The sequence below is a fragment of the Balaenoptera borealis genome (assembly GCF_965194805.1).
Source record: "Balaenoptera borealis genome assembly, chromosome: 19".
NCBI lineage: Eukaryota > Metazoa > Chordata > Mammalia > Artiodactyla > Balaenopteridae > Balaenoptera > Balaenoptera borealis.
The window spans coordinates 36,037,903-36,056,591 of record NC_138878.1 but is presented as its reverse complement, the minus strand read 5'-3'; the positions used below and the strand labels follow the sequence as shown (position 1 = coordinate 36,056,591).

General features: G+C 45.9%; 1 protein-coding gene across 2 annotated transcripts in view; it reads right to left on the bottom strand.

The window, feature by feature from the left end:
* MYLK3 (myosin light chain kinase 3) overlaps positions 1-18,689 on the bottom strand; it is a 59,740-nt gene that overhangs the window by 26,258 nt on the left and 14,793 nt on the right. For both annotated transcript variants that reach the window (XM_082366809.1, XM_082366808.1), the window contains exons 2-7: positions 13,379-13,469; positions 12,212-12,596; positions 3,507-3,964; positions 1,986-2,091; positions 1,274-1,367; positions 743-852 (exon numbers count right to left, since the gene is read on the bottom strand). In XM_082366809.1, coding sequence (XP_082222935.1) covers positions 743-852; positions 1,274-1,367; positions 1,986-2,091; positions 3,507-3,964; positions 12,212-12,596; positions 13,379-13,469 — 1,244 coding nt within the window. The remainder of the gene's footprint in view (positions 1-742; positions 853-1,273; positions 1,368-1,985; positions 2,092-3,506; positions 3,965-12,211; positions 12,597-13,378; positions 13,470-18,689) is intronic.

Sequence of the window (18,689 nt, the reverse complement as noted above, 5' to 3'; positions counted from 1 at the left end):
GATCATCCAGGCTCACTCCGGATACTCATTCTTGATACTCTAGGCCAAGGTTGTAAACTCATTGGCCTACAGGGACCAATTAGTACCTACATGGCAAGAACCCTAAGTGGACAAATCAGACCAGATGTAAGACAAAACTTTTCTTAGAACACATAGCCCTTAGTCTAACTTCTTTTTCCACTTTTTATAGAGAACTGACATGACAAATATTTCACTCTCCTCAGTCTTACCAGAAGAAAGACAGCAACACAAGCACAATAATAAATGTCCCCTGAGCCCCTGGCCTCAACGTCATGGGTAGTTGGAAGTGGTAGGGACTGTAGCAAGTGGGAGTTTGGTTGCCCCGTCTACAAAGGTCAGTTACTATGAGCTCCATCACACCATTTCCAACTGGAAATGTAGATCCAGCATTACTAGATCTTTTATATTTGCAAGAAAAGCTAGACGTCTAGGTTTTAATGTGAAATTTCCCAATTTCCGACTAACAACTAAATTTAGTTAACAACTGAATCAAAATTACTAAAACTTGTGTAGGCCAAAACAATATCTGCAGGTCAAATCAGCCTCACTGGCTGCTGGTTTGTGACAAATGGCTTTGTCCTCTGTGCTCTGTGTTGGAGGTCAGGCAGAGGAGGTGATGCCTTTCCCTGGGTGTCACTGAGAGGGGAAGGAAAGGGAGAGTTTTGCTGGAATCTCAGCTCCCAGCCCCACCCCGAGCCCCGGTCCCGCCTCCCATGCTCACTACTCCATGACAAGGGTAAAGCTGTTCTTGCTCTCAAAGGCATCGTAGAGCTGGATCAGGTTCACATGGCTGAGCTGGTTCATGATGTTGATCTCGTTCTTCACATCCTCCTTGTGGAGCCAAAGGGGAGAGGAGTTTCCAAGAAAAGGGTCAGGAAGAGAAGTCAGCTGCCCTTCCCAAGACACACACCCCCCCCACCCTGCATCCTCATTTTCTGTTCTCACACCAGCTTTCCTCAACTCACCACCCACACCAGCTTCTTACAACAGCAAGGGCCCACCCATTTCACAGATAGGAAACCTGAGGCCCAAAAAGGAACCCTGGAGGTCCAGGAGGACCTGTTGCCCAGGGTGCAAGGTGACCTGCTGACTGGAGTGTGGGAGTCATGGAAAAGAGGCAGGAAAGGTGGCTGGGTTTCCTGCTCAGAGTGGAGGGGTCTGGGGCAGTGTGGGGCCCAGGGTGGCCCAGGGGGAAGTGAAGGAATCCTGAGCTTGGCCCGGGACACCCACCGGCGTGGGGCAAAAACCTCACCCGGTCCTTGGCACTCTTCACTTTGATGATCTTGGCCGCCAGCGAGAGGCCCGTGGCCTTCTCCGTGCATCTGTGGACCTGGCCAAACCGGCCCCTGCAGAGATATGATGACAGAGCAGTCTCAGAGCCCCAGAAGCACACCCCGCACGTGATGGGCCAGCCCCATCCTGGACCCTGGGCTTTCTGGTCCTACCTCTGCTCCGCACACACCACAGCGATTACCCTGCACCCCAGAGTTATCAGTCACCACCCCCACGTCACACGGGCTCTGAACCTGGAAAAGAGCTTCTTCACCCCATATGTGTGGGCCATCCTGAACCCCAGAGGGTGTCCCCGTCACCCACACCACCTAGGCCACCCTGCACCCCAGGAGGTGTTGTCTCCACCCACACCACCCAGACCATCCTGCACCCTAGAGGACATCCCTCCTACCCCACCCCATGTCGGCTCCCGTGCCACCTCCAGTACACGGGTCCCCGGCCCGCACTGTGGGCCCTCCTGCACCCTACGCTTCATCTCGCTCACGCCATGCGGGCCCTCCTGCGCTCCGCGGATATCTCCTCACGCACTCTTTGTGAGCTCTGCACTCACTCTCATGCAGCGCGGGGCATCCCCCTTCTGGCGGGGGCTCCATCACTCGGTTCCCGAGAACCATCACGGCACTCAGCTGTCCAGTTGCCCCGCCCCTCATCAAGGCAGAAGGCCAGCTTACCCTCCCAGGACTTCGTGCTGGCACACTGTGTAGCCCGCTGAGGTCGAGGTCTCCCTGACACTCACCACCCGATGCTCGAAGGGGGCTGGCGGGGCTGGACTGTCGTCTGTTCGGGAGACAGCAGCCTGTGAGCCTCCTTCGTGCCGTCCCCACCTCTCAGCTCCCCCCACCCCCAGTCCCAGACCCACTTGGTTCAAAAACGGCTTCTGCCAGTTTGTTGGGGGCTTATCGAGGGAGCACTCAGAGTGTTCCAGGGACAACTCCATGACCTCCGCAACCCTGGACCCAGAGCAGGGGAAATACTTCTATTTTCTCTTAGTTTGTCTTACGAGCAACTTTCTGCTCCCCAAAGTAGAAGACTGAATTTGCTTTGAGAGCATATTGTGTATCTTTTTTGTGTCTGCAAAGGTGAGCCCAAGCCCTAGACTACAAGGGGGTAACATTTGCACGGTTGTGTTGTTTCCTGGGCCCCTGGAAAGCCTGGATTCTGGGTGTGTCGCCGGGAATCCACATCTAGAATTCCAGTCTGAAGTCTCCTTCGCTGCAAAGTAACTGCCTTCTGTTCCGGAGCCCAACCGTCGGATCCTGGCTCTGTCAGCACTGACCTTGTGACCTTAAACGTGCTTCTCAGCCCCTCCTATGTTTCACGTGTCCCCACTCCACAGGCCTGTGAGGGTAAACGCCACCACAAATGCCCGAGGTTTGGCTCACAGGGAGTCCTCAGCTAACGTTGGCTTTATCACCATCTCAAGTCTCAGAAAAGACTCTAAAGTCACAGCCTGCTCTCAGCTGTGTTTCAGGAATTAAGGGAGGCCTGTGTCCACATCTGGACCAGGTCATACAAGGGGAGAGGAAGCAGCCAGAGAAGTCAGAGCACAGCACAGGGCAACTGTGGAGCCCGGAACTGGCAAGGGGCACCAGGACCCTGCAGAACCCTCAGCCCTTCCTCAGGGACCTCCAGAAATTCTGGGACAGGGAGTCAGCAAATGGTGGCCTTCCAGCAGCCATATGGGATGAGGGCTCAGACCAACGAGGGTGTGGCCCTAAGGGCTGGAGGAGTTGAGGCCCTTTGGGTCACAGGAACACAAGGACGCCTCCCACCACCATTGGGACAGAAAGCAGGTCAGCAGCCCCTTCCCGATCCTGGATGACAGTCAGCCCACTGGGTGCAAATGGCTGAGAGTGGGTTATATATACCAGTTAATGGATTTGCTTTTTAACAGGAGCCTTCCCTGTCTCAATCCAGAATGATACCAATAGTATCGGGCAGACAGGTGGCTTTGAGAAATCCAAGTTGAGCCCCATGGGTTCCCTCCTCTCCAATGGCTAGAGCCAACATGAGCTCAGCCTGCTGCAGCTCCGTGCCTTGGTGTCCAGCCCTGGGATGTGCTGGCAGGCTGTTCCCTGTCTTGGACTCCCCAAGACCCACATTCTCTCTCCCTGGAAGCTTCAGGGAGGCCCCCCAGAGTAGGCCTTTCAAACTCACTCACCTCGGGGGCACACAGCAATGCCCTCACTTACCCAGAATCAGGCTGCCCGCCTCAGCTCCCGGGGGTGTCCTCCTTCCTGCTTCGGCTCTGCTCGTGCCCCTGGCTGTGCAGTCTTTTCCAGGCTCAGGGCTCCCTGCTCCTGGGCCTGTGTCCTGCTGCGGGCCCGGGGTCCTGGCATCGGCTCCCTTGTCCCTCCAGGCCCTGCTTGGTGCCATGGCGGGCTCGGGCCCAGACCCCTGCTTCTCTTTGGCCTTTGCTCCGCAATCGCTGCTCCGCTTCCACAGTGGGGAAAACACCCCGGCTCCTTTTGGGATATGTTTTCCTGACTCAGTCCCAGGGGCCTGGGGGCAGCACCTGGGCCCAGGTGAGTCCTGCTCACCTGGATGGGCAGCTGCTGGAGCCTCTGCAGGGGGCATGGTTCTGAGGCTGCCGCCTCGTGTCACAAGCAGCTCCCCAGGGGTGTCTGTCTCCTGCACATGGATGGAGATCCTGGGGCAGAGAGAAATGTGGCCCTGAGGTTAAAAGCAAGAACTTGAGTCAGAACAGACCTGGGTTCAAATGCCTGCTGCTGCCATTCACTGACCATGGCCGCTTAGCCTCAGTTTTCTCATCTGTTAAAGAGGGCCCTTTGGGTCATTATAATAGTGAGAGTTAGCTTGCGGTTGAAACCAGCAGATTCCATCCCCTGTCCCTCTCTGCCCAGACAGGACACCAGGGGAGAGGCTGGCTTCAGTGACATACGGTGCCACCAGCTCTCAGGATTCCACTGGATCAGCATCCAGGAAAGATTTGAAGCAACCTGTGGTGGCTGGGGGTTGGGAGGAGTGGGGAGGTGGGCACCAGCTGTCTCTGTGGCCCCTTGGAAATGTGCTTCTGCCCCAGGAGGAATGTGGCTGGGAGGCAGGAGACCTGGGCTCTTCCCTCCCTTCTTTGGGCCTCAGTTTCCCTTCCATTAAATGAAGAGAAGAGTGAACCAAGTCAAACATCACACTGAAGCTTCAGATCAGACACACTTTAGTAAAATCAGGGAATTGCTCATAAGAGTCTGGACTTTCTGTTTCTCCTGAATAAAACAGTCCTGGCTGTGCTGGGCCTGCGTGCTTACACAGCTGAGGAAACTCTCTGCCTCCCTACAGGCCCCCCTGCGCCACTGGGCAATGTCACTGGGCCATGCCACTGGGCCTACTGCATCCATGTTTGTTACCCAGACCAAGCAGCATTGTGGTTTGGGAAGCCAGCTGGAGGTCAGGAAGGCCTTCTAAGCCCTGACATTCAGAGGGAAGGACCCTGATCCTGGGAGCTTCAGACCCTCCCTCTCAGAGTTGCCCTCTGGCTGCCCTTCACAACCCCACTGCCGAGGTCTATGAGTGTTGGTGCAGGGGTGAGGGGGTGAGTGTCTGGGGTGGACTGAGTCTCAGGAGGGAGCCAGGCGGCCTCCATCCTGGCCGTAGTTCTGCCACAGGTTGCTGGACAGGGCTGGGTTTGGGCAAGTCTAGCCTCAGCAACTTCTTCTGTCAAACGAGGACAGTAACACCTCACCGATGTACTGAGAGTCGACTAAGAAATGAAAGTACAAATGCAGGCGGTCCTAACAGTGAAGCCTAAAATGGTGCAGCCACTGTGGAAATCAGTATGGCGGTTCCTAAAAAGTGTAAAACTAGAACTACCATATGATCCAGCAATCCCACTTCTGGAAATATATCCAAAAGAATTGAAAGCAGAATCTCAAAGAGGTTTGCACAGCCATGTTCACAGCAGCATTATTCACAACAGCCAAATGTGGAAGCAACCCAAGTGTCCAGTGATGGATGAATGGATAAAAAAATGTAGCATATACATACAATGGAATATCATTCATCCTTAAAAAGGAAGGAAGTTCTCACCTGGATGAACCTCGAGGACTTTATGCTAAGTGAAATAAGCCAGTGACAGAAAGACTGATTCCACATATATGAATGAATGAATTATATGAAGGACCTACAATAGTCAAATTCATAGAGACAGAAAGTAGAAAGGTGGTTACCATGATCTGGGGGGGAGGTGTTTGATGGTAACAGAGTTTCAGATTTACAAGACAAAAAAGTTCTGGAGATCTGTGTCACAGCAATATGAATATACTTAACACTACTACACTATACACTTAAAAATGGTTAAGACAGTAAATTTTACGTTATGAGTTTTTAACCATATTTTTTAAAAAAATTAAGGCTTTCCCTAGCAGCTGGAGGCCCAGGCCCCTTCTCTGAGTTGCTGCAGGTCCTCTGAGAGCAGTGCCTACTTCTGAATGCACCTGGTTCAGCAGCCTGTTCACAGCTAAGCCTTGGCTGGGAGGCAGCAAAAGTCCCCTGACACTCACTCAGGAGCAAGTACGGGTTGGTGATGACAGGGTAGGATGGGAAGGGTGGCATCCAAGCCCAGCTCAGCCCTTGTCTTAACCAAGGGACATGGGAAACTGCAGGAAGCCAGTTTCTGGAAGAATATCCAGGTAGCCAGGTAGCCAGCTAAGAAGGGCAACAGTCATTGAGTTCCCCTTGGTCTTCATACCTGGGGGCATGGGATGACCCCAAGGCACTGCCATGCATTCCCATGCCACTCTGAGTGTCTAAGGCTTCCCCACTTCCTGCGCAGCACACCCAGGGCAGGCATTGCTAATTGATTGCAGCACTCTGTTCCACCAAGTCCAGCAAGGGCCCGAGGATCCTCTACACAGGCAGCCACTGCCAATCACAGCCAACGCTCAAGTTCAAATCCATTTTCCTCAAGATATACACATGTGCTAGGTGAGGGAGGGTAGGCAGTGATTGCCCCACTTCCTGAGCCCAGTCTGGTGTGTCTAAAATTCAGCTCAGGGTTGAAACTGACATACAGACATTTCCCCCTCACCCAGAATCCTTTTAGGGCCCCTAACAAGTTCATGGAAAGTTCATCCCCACCCTAGATTCCACATTTAGAGCCTTGGCCAGGATCCAAGGATGCCTGCCAGGAATCCCTCCCTCCAGCTGTTTAGGTCTCCTGGGGACTCATATTTCCTTCCAGAACAAAGGCAGAAAAAGGACTGGGCTTCCCTGCCAGCCACCACAGCATACACAGACTCCAGCTCCTCTCCCTGGGCCAGGCCTTGGGGGACTCAGTTATAGATCAGGACAGCCAAGGGCAGGTGCAGAAGGGCACCAGTCCCCTTAGAGAAAGGCCCAGGAAGCAGAGTGCCCTTCAGTGGGCTGCCTGGGGTCAGGATGCATTGCCCCTGGAGAACACTGCTGGAAAACACAGGGCTAGGTAGGACCTGACAGTCAACAGTTCTGGCTCTTCATTCTCCTGCACCATGTCTGCTGAGGGCAGGTCCTGAGACTGAGTCCTGAGAGTTAGGACACAGTCCCACTTCCATAGCTCCAAGCATAATCTTCCTGAAAGCCCTTGGATTGATTCATCCTACACCAACCTCCCACCTCTGAACACCCATCATTCTCTCCCCATCATAGTATTTAGAACTTAACTAAATGCTGACCTGAAGAAACAGGATGGTGCAGTGGTTAGGGGCACAGACTCTGGAGTCCAAAAACCTAGATCCATCCTCTTAAATTTTTTGAGAATTGTTTTGTGGCCTAGCATGTGATCTATCCTGGAGAACATTCCATGTGTACTTGAAAAGAATGTGTATTTATTTATTTATTTATTTATTTATTTATTTATTTATTTATGGCTGTGTTGGGTCTTCATTGCTGTGTGCAGGCTTTCTCTAGTTGCAGCGAGTGGGGGCTACTCTTCATGGCAGTGCGCAAGCTTCTCATTGCGGTGGCTTCTCTTATTGTGGTGGCTTCACTTGTTGTGGAGCACAGGCTCTAGGTGTGTGGGTTTCAATAGTTGTGGCTCATGGGCCCTAGAGCACAAGCTCAGTAGTTGTGGCACACGGGCTTAGTGGCATGTGGGATCTTCCTGGACCAGGGCTCGAACCCATGTCCCCTGCATTGGCAGGCAGATTCTTAACCACTGCACCACCAGAGAAGTCCTGAATGTGTATTCTTATATCAAGCATTCTTTCCAGCTACAGTGGTATGAAATCAGAAATCAATTACAGAAAGAAAAATGGAACAAGAACAGACACGTGGAGACTAAACAACATGCTACTAAAAAACCAATGGGTCAATGATGAAATCAAAGAGGAAATCAGAAAATACCTTGAGACAAATGAAAATGGAAACACAATACTCCAAAACCTATGGGATGCAGCAAAAGCAGTTCTAAGAGGGAAGCTGATAGCAATACAGGCTTTCCTCAAGAAACAAGAAAAACATCAAGCAACCTAAACTACCACCTAAAGGAATTAGAAAAAGAAGAACAAAGAAGGCCCAAAGTCAGCAGAAGGAAAGAAAAAATAAATATTATAGAGGAAATAAATAAAATAGAGATCAAAACACAATAGAAAAGATCAATGAAACCAAGAGCTGGTTTTTTGAAGAGACAAACAAAATTGATAAACCTTTAATCACACTCATCAAGAAGAAAGGAGAGAGGACCCAAATAAACAAAATAAGAAATGAAAGAGGACAAGGTCCTACTGTAGAGCACAGAGAACTATATTCACTATCCTATGATAAACCATAGTGGAAAAGAATATTTTTAAAAAGAATGTATATATATGTATAACTGAATCACTTTGCTGTATATATATGCATAACTGAATCACTTTGCTGTACAACAGAAAGTAACACAACATTGTAAATCAACTATACTTCAATTAAAAAACAAACAAGAAAAGAAATGAAAGAGGGTAAATAACAACCAGTACCACAGAACTACAAAAAATCATAAAAGAATACTATGAACAGTTATACGTGAACAAATTGGACAACCTAGAACAAATTTCTAGAAACATACAACCTGCCAAGACTGAATCAAGAACAAACAGACAATTTGAACAGACTGATCACTAGTAGTGAAACTGAATTTGTAATTTAAAAAAAAACTCCCAGCAAACAAAAGTGCAGGGTTGGACAGCTTCACAGGGTAATTCTCTTTTGTGTTCTATAAAAAAGAACTAGTGCTTATCCTTCTCAAACTAGTCCAAAAACTTGAAGAGGATGGAACACTCCCAAATGCATTCTATGAGGCCACCATTACCCTGATACCAAAATCAGAAAAAGACACTACAACAAAAGCAAATTATAGGCCAGTATCTTTGATGAAAATAGATGCAAAAGTCCTCAACAAAATATTAGCAAACTAAATCCAACAATATATAAAAAGGATCGTACACCATGATCAAGTGGGATTTATTCCAGGGACCCAAGGATGGTTCAATATTCGCAAATCAATCAATGTGATACATCATACTAACAAAGGGAAGGATAAAAATCACATGATCATCTCAATAGATGCCTAAAAAACATTTGACAAACTTCAACATCCACTCATTACAAAAAACTATCATCAAAGTGGGTATAGAGAGAACACATCTCAACATAATAAAGGCCATTTATGACAAACTCACAGCTAACATCACACTCAATGGTGAAAAGCTAAAAGGCTTTCCTCTAAATTCAGGAAAAAGACAAGGATCCCACTCTTTCCACTTGTATTTAACATAATATTGGAAGACCTACCCACAGCAATCAGACAAGAAAAAGAAATAAAAGGCATCCAGATTGGAAGGAAAGATGTAAAACTGTCACTATTTGCAGATGACATGATACTTTAAATAGAAAACCCTAAAGTCTCCACCTGAAAACTATAAAACAAATAAACAAACAATAAAACATATAAAACTATAAAGCAAGTAAACTATAAAAACTAATAAACAAATTAAATGAAATTGCAAGACACTAGATTAGTATACAGAAATCTGTTGCTTTTCTATACACTAATGTTGAACTATCAGAAAGAGAAAGTAAAAAACAATCCCTTTTAAAATCACATTTTAAAAATGCCTAGGAAGGAACTTAACAAAGGAGGTGAAAGACCTATATACTGAAAACTATAAAACATTGATGAAGGAAATTGAAGATGATACAAAGAAATGGAAAGATATTCCATGCTCTTGGATTGGAAGAATTAATATTGTTAAAATGGCCATACTACCCAAAGCAATCTACAGATTTAATGCAATCTTTATAAAAATACCCATGACATTTTTTACAGAATGAGAACAAATAATCCTAAAGTTCATATGGAACCACAAAAGACCTCAAAGTGCCAAAGCAATCTTGATAAAAAAGAACAAAGCTGGAGGTATCACCCTCCCAGACTTCAGGCTATATTACAAAGCTACAGTAATCAAAACATAATGGCACTGGCACAAAAAACAGACACATAGATCAATGGAACAGAACAGAGAGTCCAGAAATAAATGCATGCACCTATGGTCAATTAATCTATGACAAAGGAGGCAAGAATATACAACAGGGAAAAGACAGCCTCTTTGATAAACACTGTTGGGAAAACTGAACAGCTACATGCAAAAGAATCAAACTGGCCTACTTTCTCACACCATATAAAAAAAAAAACCAAAATGGATTAAAGACCTAAATATAAGACCCCAAACCATAAAACTCCTGGAAAAGAATGTTCAGTCAGAACAGCCTACGAGGTAAATCATAGCAACTTTTGTGTGTGTGTCTGTCTCCTAAGTCAAAAGAAATAAAAGCAACCAAACAAAACAAGGCCTAATTAAACTTAAAAGCTTTTGCATAGCAAAAGAAAAATGAAAAAATGAAAAGACATTGAAAAAATAAAAAGACAACCTACTGAATGGGAGAAAATATTTGCAGATGACATGACCAACAAGGGGTTAACATCCAAAATATATAAACAGCCCATATAGTTCTATATGAAAAACACAAACAACCCAATGAAAAAAATGGGCAGAAGACCTGAATAGACATTTCTCCAAAGAAGACATACAGATGGCCAAAAAGCACATGAAAAGATGCTCAACATTGCTAATTATTAGAGAAATGCAAATCAAAACAACAGTGAGATATCACCTCACACCTGTCAGAACAGCTATCATCAAACAGACTACAAATAGGGACTTCCCCAGTGGCACAGTGGTTAAGAATCCACCTGCCAATGCCAGGGACACGGGTTCGATCCCTGGTCTGGGAAGATCCCACATGCTGCGGAGCAACTAAGCCTGTGCACCACAACTACTGAGCCTGCACTCTAGAGCCCACGAGCCACAACTACTGAGCCCATGCGCCGCAACTACCGAAGCCCACGCACTCTAGGGCCCGCATGCCGCAACTATTGAGCCCACATGCTGCAACTACTGAAGCCCACAAGCCTAGCACCTGTGCTCCACAACAAGAGAAGCCACCACAATGAGAAGCCTGCACACTGCAACAAAGAGTAGCCCTCTCTTGCCACAACTAGAGAAAGCCTGCATGCAGCAACAAAGATCCAACACAGCCACAAAAAAAAAAAGACTACAAATAACAAATGTTGGCAAGGATGTGGAGAAAAAGGAACCTTTTGTACACTGTTGGTGGGAATGTAAACTGGAGCAGTGACTATGAAAAACAGTATTGAGGTGCCTCAAAAAACTAAAAACAGAACTACCATATGACTCAGCAATTCCAATCTTGGGTATATAACCAGAAAAAAACAAAATCATTTATTTAAAAAGGTACATGTGCCCCAATGTTCATAGCAGCACTATTTACAATAGCCAAGACATGGAAGCAACCCAAGTGTCTATCAACAGATGAATGGATAAAGAAGACATGGTATATACAGATAATGGAATATTACTCAGCCATAAAAAAGAATGAAATTCTGTCATTTGCAGCAACATGGATACAACTAGAGAATATTATGCTCAGTGAAATAAGTCAGACAGAGAAAGAATTACTGTATGATATCACTTATATGTGAAATCTAAAAAATAATACAAATGAAGGTATATAGCAAAACAGAAACAGACTCATAGATACAGAGAACAAACTACTGGCTACCAGTGGGGAGAGTGAAGCGGGGAGTTGCTCATTACGGTACACCTACCATGTATAAACTAGATCAACAACAAGGATATATTGTATAACCCAGGGAATTATAGTCATTATCTTATAATAACTTTTAATGGAGTATAAACTATAAAACTTCTGATCCCTATGCTGTATACCTGAAACTAATATAATATTGTAGATCAACTATACTTCCGTAATAAATGAACAAACACCTGGATTCAGGTTCCAACTCTATGAATCCCTAGCTGTGTGGCCCTGGGCAACCTGACCCTGTTTCATCATGAGTAAACCGGGGACACCAACCACACTTGCCTCCTGGGGAAGCTGTGAGAATAAAACGAGATGATGTCTGTGAAATGCTCAGCCAATGACTGGCACCTGGGATGTGTTCAGTGAACACTTTTAAGTATAATTATAGCTACTACTATTGCTCTCAGTCTTGTTCCACATGGGACTCACCTGGGGAGCTTTAAAAACAAACAAATAAACAAAAAAACGATGCTTGAGCCTCACTCCAGACTGAATACATCAGAATCTCTGGGCATTTGTATCTAAAAAGTTCCTTCCAGTAATTCTAATGGGTACCAGGTAAGAACCAGTGCTCTAAGCTCCCAAAAACAGGGCCTCGGCCTTCTCCTGTCTTCTCGTCTCGAGGCTAGCCAGAGCTGCACACACAGTGGACACTCAAACAGGAGCAGCTGGCCCCGTGGCAGGCTCCAGCCCAGGAGCTGCAGTTAATTCCTTCCCTTGCCCAGCTTGGAGGCACATCCCTTACCTTGGAGGTGTTTCTCCACCACCGTGAGCTGCCTTGGCCTGGGCTGCCAGCGCTGGAGTCAGCCTCATGCCCTCCTCCGAGGGCCGGGGGTCAGGCCTACTGGATGATGTTCCTTGTCCTGCACCCGATGCAGCCTCCTGGCCGGTGGGAGCCTCACTGACCCTTTCAGACACCACAGACAATTCCAGGCCCGTCCTGGGGTTCTCGCTGGATGCTGCAGGAGCTTTGGCTTCCGCCTCTGGGCGTACCTGGGCTGGGCCAGGAACTCCGTCTCCCTGCCCTGGTGAGGCCTCTGCCTGGGTAAGGAGGTCAGCTCCTATCCCCGAAGCACTGATGGGGGGCAACCTCTCCACTGTCCCCTCTGGCAGGTCCACCTTCTGGCTCTCTATAGGAAAATAAGTGGGATTAAAATGCTCTCTTATTTAGAAGAACTTATCCCAAAGCTATCCTGAAAAATATGTAGAAGGCCATTCAGTGCACCATGTTTATAACAGGCAGACTGGAAATAACGCAAGTGACCATCAGGAGGGGGTTGGTTGACTACACCAGGGCCGCTCAGGCATGAAAAAGGAGAAACGAATATCTCCATATGCGGCTATGGAGTGATCTCAGGATATACGGTGGAGAAAAGCAAGGAGGAGAAGTGTGTGGTATGCTTCTGTTTGTCTAAGAAGGAAGGCTGTGTGTATGTGAGCACGCACATGTGTGTGTATGTGAGCACGTGCATGTGTGTGTATAACCACTTATAATGTAGTCTAAAGGGACTGGACCTCAAAGGAAAGATAAGACAAAAACTTTTTTGCATAGTTACATATGCAGGGGAGAAAATAGGATGCAGGGAACATGCATAGAAGCTAGACTTCTCTTAATATAACTTATTTTGTCAATTCGGCTTTGGAACCATGAAAATATTATGCAAGATTATAAAAGAAAATTAGACTTTAAAAAAAGCAATCCATAAAAATTTAAAGCAAAGTGAAATAAACAGCAATACAGAATGGAATAAGCATAAAGCACAGAAAGAACTGCAAAAAAAAAAAGAGGAAGAAGAACAAGTTTCAACAGTTTTTCAGTAATCATGTTGGTGGTGGTGGTGGTGGTGGCGGTGGTATTTTTATTCTGAAATTAGGTGTGCATGTGGGATAAAGCCAACGGGGCCCCACTCACCTTCCCAAGGCCCCCTGAGCTCGGCTTGCACGCCTCTGGTGCTCAGCGCGTGCTTTGGTTTTGCTCCTTTCTCTTCCACTCGCTCTTTGTTCTAAAAGAATAACCATAAAAACTAGCATCATCATCAAATTCATCGTTCAGGCCACAAACATTTGTTGAGCACCTACCTTGTGCTTGAAATAGAAGAACTTAGGTTATTTCTCATAGTCTCAGAGTAATACTAGAGGGTACATATTACTATTGTCATTTTAGAGATAAGGATGCTGAGGCTTTCCCAAGGTCACCAAGTCCTTTCTAATGGGTCACCGTACTGCAGGTAAGGGGCAGACCTAGCCCCTGACAGGGTGATCTAAACAGACCAGACCTGAAAATACTAGACAAGGCGTGGAAAATAAATTTAAGGTGTCAATTTAGATCAATCGGTCATGGCTATTACAGTGTTGGCTTGAGTTGGATACTGAGGTCAGACAAATCCATGCTTGCAGGGGGAGAGTGCCACTATCAATTAATAATGTCTTCTTGGGAGCTAGGTGGGTGGATCCCAAGGTTGCCTCTTTGCAGTACCGGACCCTTGAACCAGACTTGCTGGGTTTAAACCCCACCTTCACCACTTGGCCAAGATCCTTAACTTCTCTGCATCTCACTTTCCTCATCTGTAAAATGGGGAGAATAATATTATCTACTCGTAGAGCTAGCGGGAGGATTGGGGGAGTTAATTTGTGGAATTTCCTGAGAAGTGCTCCCAGCACATGGTAAGTGCTCAATAGCTCGGATGATTTTGTGCTGTCTGAGACAGACAGAGCAGATCATGTAAGGACACTCGGAGCCCACCCAGTGAGGCTCTCAGCAGCTCTTCCTGAACTGAATGGTCCACACCAGTCCAGTGCATATGCTCATGCCCCTGAAATCATCCAGAGCACTCAGTATTTCCAAATGCAAATATTTCTAGGTGGCCTGACCCTTGCTGGGTCCCCCTGGTATTTCTGAGCCTTTGACTGATATGGCCCCTAAGATTCCTCCTGGCACTTGTCACAGAAGTGGGTCTGGTCTCAGGCCAGAGACTGAAGGCCCTTTCTCCTGCCTTGGCCACAGAGGCCCTAACTGGGAGCCCAGAGTCCAAAAAGAGCTCACATTATTTTTGGCTTGCATAGAATTTAAAATTTTTAAATTTGTTATCACCATTTTAAATCTTGGAGATTTTTACATCAAAATTCTAAGTTCCATTTTGGGGTTATAGAATAGTTCTACATTTTGATTGTGGTGGTGGTTATTAGGGTGTATACATTTGTTGAACTGTATACTTAAAATTTGCATACTTAGTGTGTGTATGTGCAGTTTATTGTATGTAAATTATACCTTAATAAAACTGATTAGAAAAAATTCTAGGTTCCCAGGTTCTCTTGAAAAGGAAAATCAGAAGATCTGGGAATTCCAGGCCCATGTGGCAAAAATCAGCTGGAGCAATTCCCACCATAGTGCTCACCTCTCTTGCATGTCTCCCTGACACTAAGGATGGAGGTTACGTTTGTTACCAAATCAGGTCCAGCTGCTTTTTGCTCAAAATGCAATACTTGACAGAGGCAAATGTTGGTGGAAAGGAAAGTTGCTTTTAATCAGAATGCTGGCAATCTGGGGAGATGGTGGACTCAGCGTCCCCCAAAAACCACCTCCAAAGAATCTGCTCAGCCATGAAAGTTTTTAAAGGGAAAGAGGGAAGTAATCTCAGTTAATCAGAGTTATCGCCATCCCCCAGGGTATGCAGGCTTGTCGTGCAGGCTTGTCGATGCTATCTTGTTCACAGTTTGTTCACACAGTTTGTGAGATTACTGAAGGGGAAGCTAAGGAAGAGATCTGGTGTTCTGTTAGTTACTTATTCTTCATTTCTACTTCTTCGATCTACAGAAAGAACTGACATGTTAGGCAAGGTATTGTGTGATCAAAAGATTTGAAAGTTGCGCTTGGGCCAGAGATGAGTAGAGCATGGGGAAGCCTGGTTTAAGGTTAGTGACAAGACAAAAGGGGCCTCCTGCAGAGAGCTCTTTCCTGCCAGAAGCTGCTTACAAACCCCCACTTGTCAGAACATCATTCCATTTCTATGGGATTATGGGCAAAAGTCCATCTTCTGTAACTACTTCGTGCTGACGTAGGGCGCCGTATTCTTAGAGTGGAAGATGTCGGCATGGGTCTCTAGCATCACTTTGCTGTCAAGTGTAGTTGCCCATTTACATATACGGGCAGAAGAAGCTACAATTATGTTGATGCCCACAAAGATATAGATAATTATGAGCAATGGTATCCCATTCTCTTGAGGCCAGTTCTTGAAACTTTGTTAGCCATAGATTCAGTGCTGCTCAAGATGGAGCTTATGTCACGGCTACAGTCTGGTCATCATGTAGTTAGCTTTTTCCCTCTGGTGGCAGTCATAGTGTCTGTAAAACAACTCAGGAATGTGCATCAGACACTGAGTCTGTGACTCTATTGTCCTAATCATTAGCTGCTTTGGCCTGCTCTTTTGTGACTCAGGGAGGCCTGGGAGACTTCAGCTTTTCTACAAACAAGAGGCAGGGGAGGTGGAGGGGCCTTTGTACTGGAGTGGGGGTGGGGGGTGGCACAGGGTTCTGCCTGGTTCCACGTTGGTCCCACTGGAACCAGTTTTCCTATGCTGTGCCCACTTCTCTCAGTCCTGTTTCCTGCTCATGTCTTTGGGATTCCAGGACAGCAAGCTTTGCCCTCTTAATGGTAACAACATAACACATGGAAACACTTAATAAATAACTGCTAGCTGCTGTCATCATGATTATCACCAGCATCATCAATGTGACCAGATGTCCTGCTCTGCAGAGACCTCTCCTTTGGTCTCTTTTCAGACTCTGTCCTGCCACCCCCGTAGTTGGGGGAACTGGAAGCATTATCACGGCTGCCTCCTGTTTCACCCACCAGTAGAGAAAGACTTGAACAGATTGTCCTTTGGTAGACCTTGTGGGGCTCAGACTGTCCTCTCCCGCCCTTTGTCTTTGGTGGAGAGAGGCGTGCGCACACACACACACACACACACACACAAACACACACACATGCAGAGCTGGGTTTTGACTTCAAGGCTCAAACTTTTGGTTCCTGCCTTGTCCGATGCATCCATAAGAAAAAGGCTAGACCCCGAACGCCTAGGCATCTGGAGGACTGATGCCTTCTGAGCAGCTTGACTGTGATTCTACACGTCCTGGCTGAGCCCTTCCCTGTCCATGAGAGAGCACGCGGCTTCCGGTAATAATCTGATTCATTGTTACAACCAAACGAAGTGCCACTGGGCACTCCAGACCTGAGGAGGAGCTTCCCGAGGTCCTGGCAGCCAGTGCTAAGACTGAATTCAATTCCACAGATGGCTATGCCCCTACTCTCCTAGGAAATACAAAGAGGATCTCCAGAAAGTCTCCACAATGCACTGCTTTCAGCGTGGACAGTGTGTTAAATAGCTGGGGCTCGGTCACAGCTGTCTAATGGCCAGCCCTGCCAGCACACAGAGGGAAGCAGAGCCCTCACAGTCAGCAGGGAGCTGACAGCCTGACTGGGAGACTAGATCTAGCCCTGCACATAGTTACTGACATGTGTATTAAACACAAAGACCAGAAGAGAGATCAATCACGTGCCAGATCAATCACAGGCAAGAACTATGGCAAGAACTCAGAAAACGGAAAGTTCCATGACTTCACCCTATCCAGAAATGCCTAAATATCTGCAACACGTATGACAGCTAATTTCACTAATATATGAAGAAGTCTTACAAATCAAGAAAAAGGCAAAAAAAGAAATAGAGGGGAAAGGGCATGAGCAAATTAAAACTACAATGAGATATATCATTCTGTCTACTTTTGGTTATGTTTGAAATTTTTCAAAATAAAAAGTTGTTTTTTTTTTAATTTTAAGAATTAAACAAAAAAAGTTAGCTTTAAGAGGCAGATGACCAATTGCCTTATTTGGATTTTAACTCAAATAAACAAATTATAAAAATAAATAAATAAGGGACATTTGAACACTGACTGGTAATATCAAGTTACCATTCACATTTTAGATCATGATAATGTTTTTTAAAAGAGCCCTTATGTTGGGCTTCCCTGGTGGCGCAGTGGTTGAGAATCTGCCTGCCAATGCAGGGGACACGGGTTCAAGCCCTGGTCTGGGAAGATCCCACATGCCGCGGAGCAACTAGGCCCGTGAGCCACAACTACTGAGCCTGCGCGTCTGGAGCCTGTGCTCCGCAACAAGAGAGGCCGCGATAGTGAGAGGCCCGCGCACCGCGATGAAGAGTGGCCCCTGCTTGCCACAATTAGAGAAAGCCCTCGCACAGAAACGAAGACCCAACACAGCCAAAAATTTAAAAATATAAAAATAAATAAATAAAAGATTACTCTAAAAAAATTAATTAGTTGATTAATTAAAATTAAAAAAAGAGCCCTTATGTTTTAGATATATAGCTGAAATGCTTATGGAAGAAATAATCCATTATCTCAGATTTTCCTCAAAATAATCTGGAAAGAGGGAAGTGGGTGGGAAGCATCAGTCCAGTTATGGGCTCACAGGGTTCATTGTACTAATCTCTATTTTTATAAATGTTTGACATTTTTTATACTAAAATGTTTTTTTAAAAACACATGCATAATAAGATGTTTTCATCCACCAGACAGGCAAAGAGTCAAAAACTGGATAATATGCTTTGTTAGCAAAAATGGGGCAACAAGCATTCCCATACGTTATCGAATTAGAATAACTTCTTTGAAGGTTGGTTTGGCTTCATTTATTGTATAAATTTACCCTTTGGCTTAGCATTGCCACTTCTAGGAGTGTGTCATATAGATAAACTCACACTTCCATGGTTAGTCACTACATCATTATTTATAACAGCTAAGAATGAGAAACAATATAAACAAACAATGATATGGGACTGATTAACAAATTAAGACACATCCTCAAAAATAGAGCTCTCTGCAACTTAAAGAACAAGAACGAGGAAGCTTTCTAGCTATAAATATGAAACAATGCCCCAAATATATTAAGTTAAAAAAAAAATCCAGGCCAGTACAATGTGAATAATATTTGTGTTAAAACAAAACAAAAAAAAGAGGGTGGTGTGTATACCAGTGTGCTTGTAGATAAACAGACTCTATCTGGAAGGCTTCACAGGAGACTGGTTCCTATGATTGTCTGGGGTGGAGGGTTGTCCCGGGGACTGGGGGGATGCAGTAGGAGGGAGAATGTTTTTTTACCATGTGCATAAATTAGATTTATTTTCTGTTTTAAGGCTGAGGTTGGTTATCAC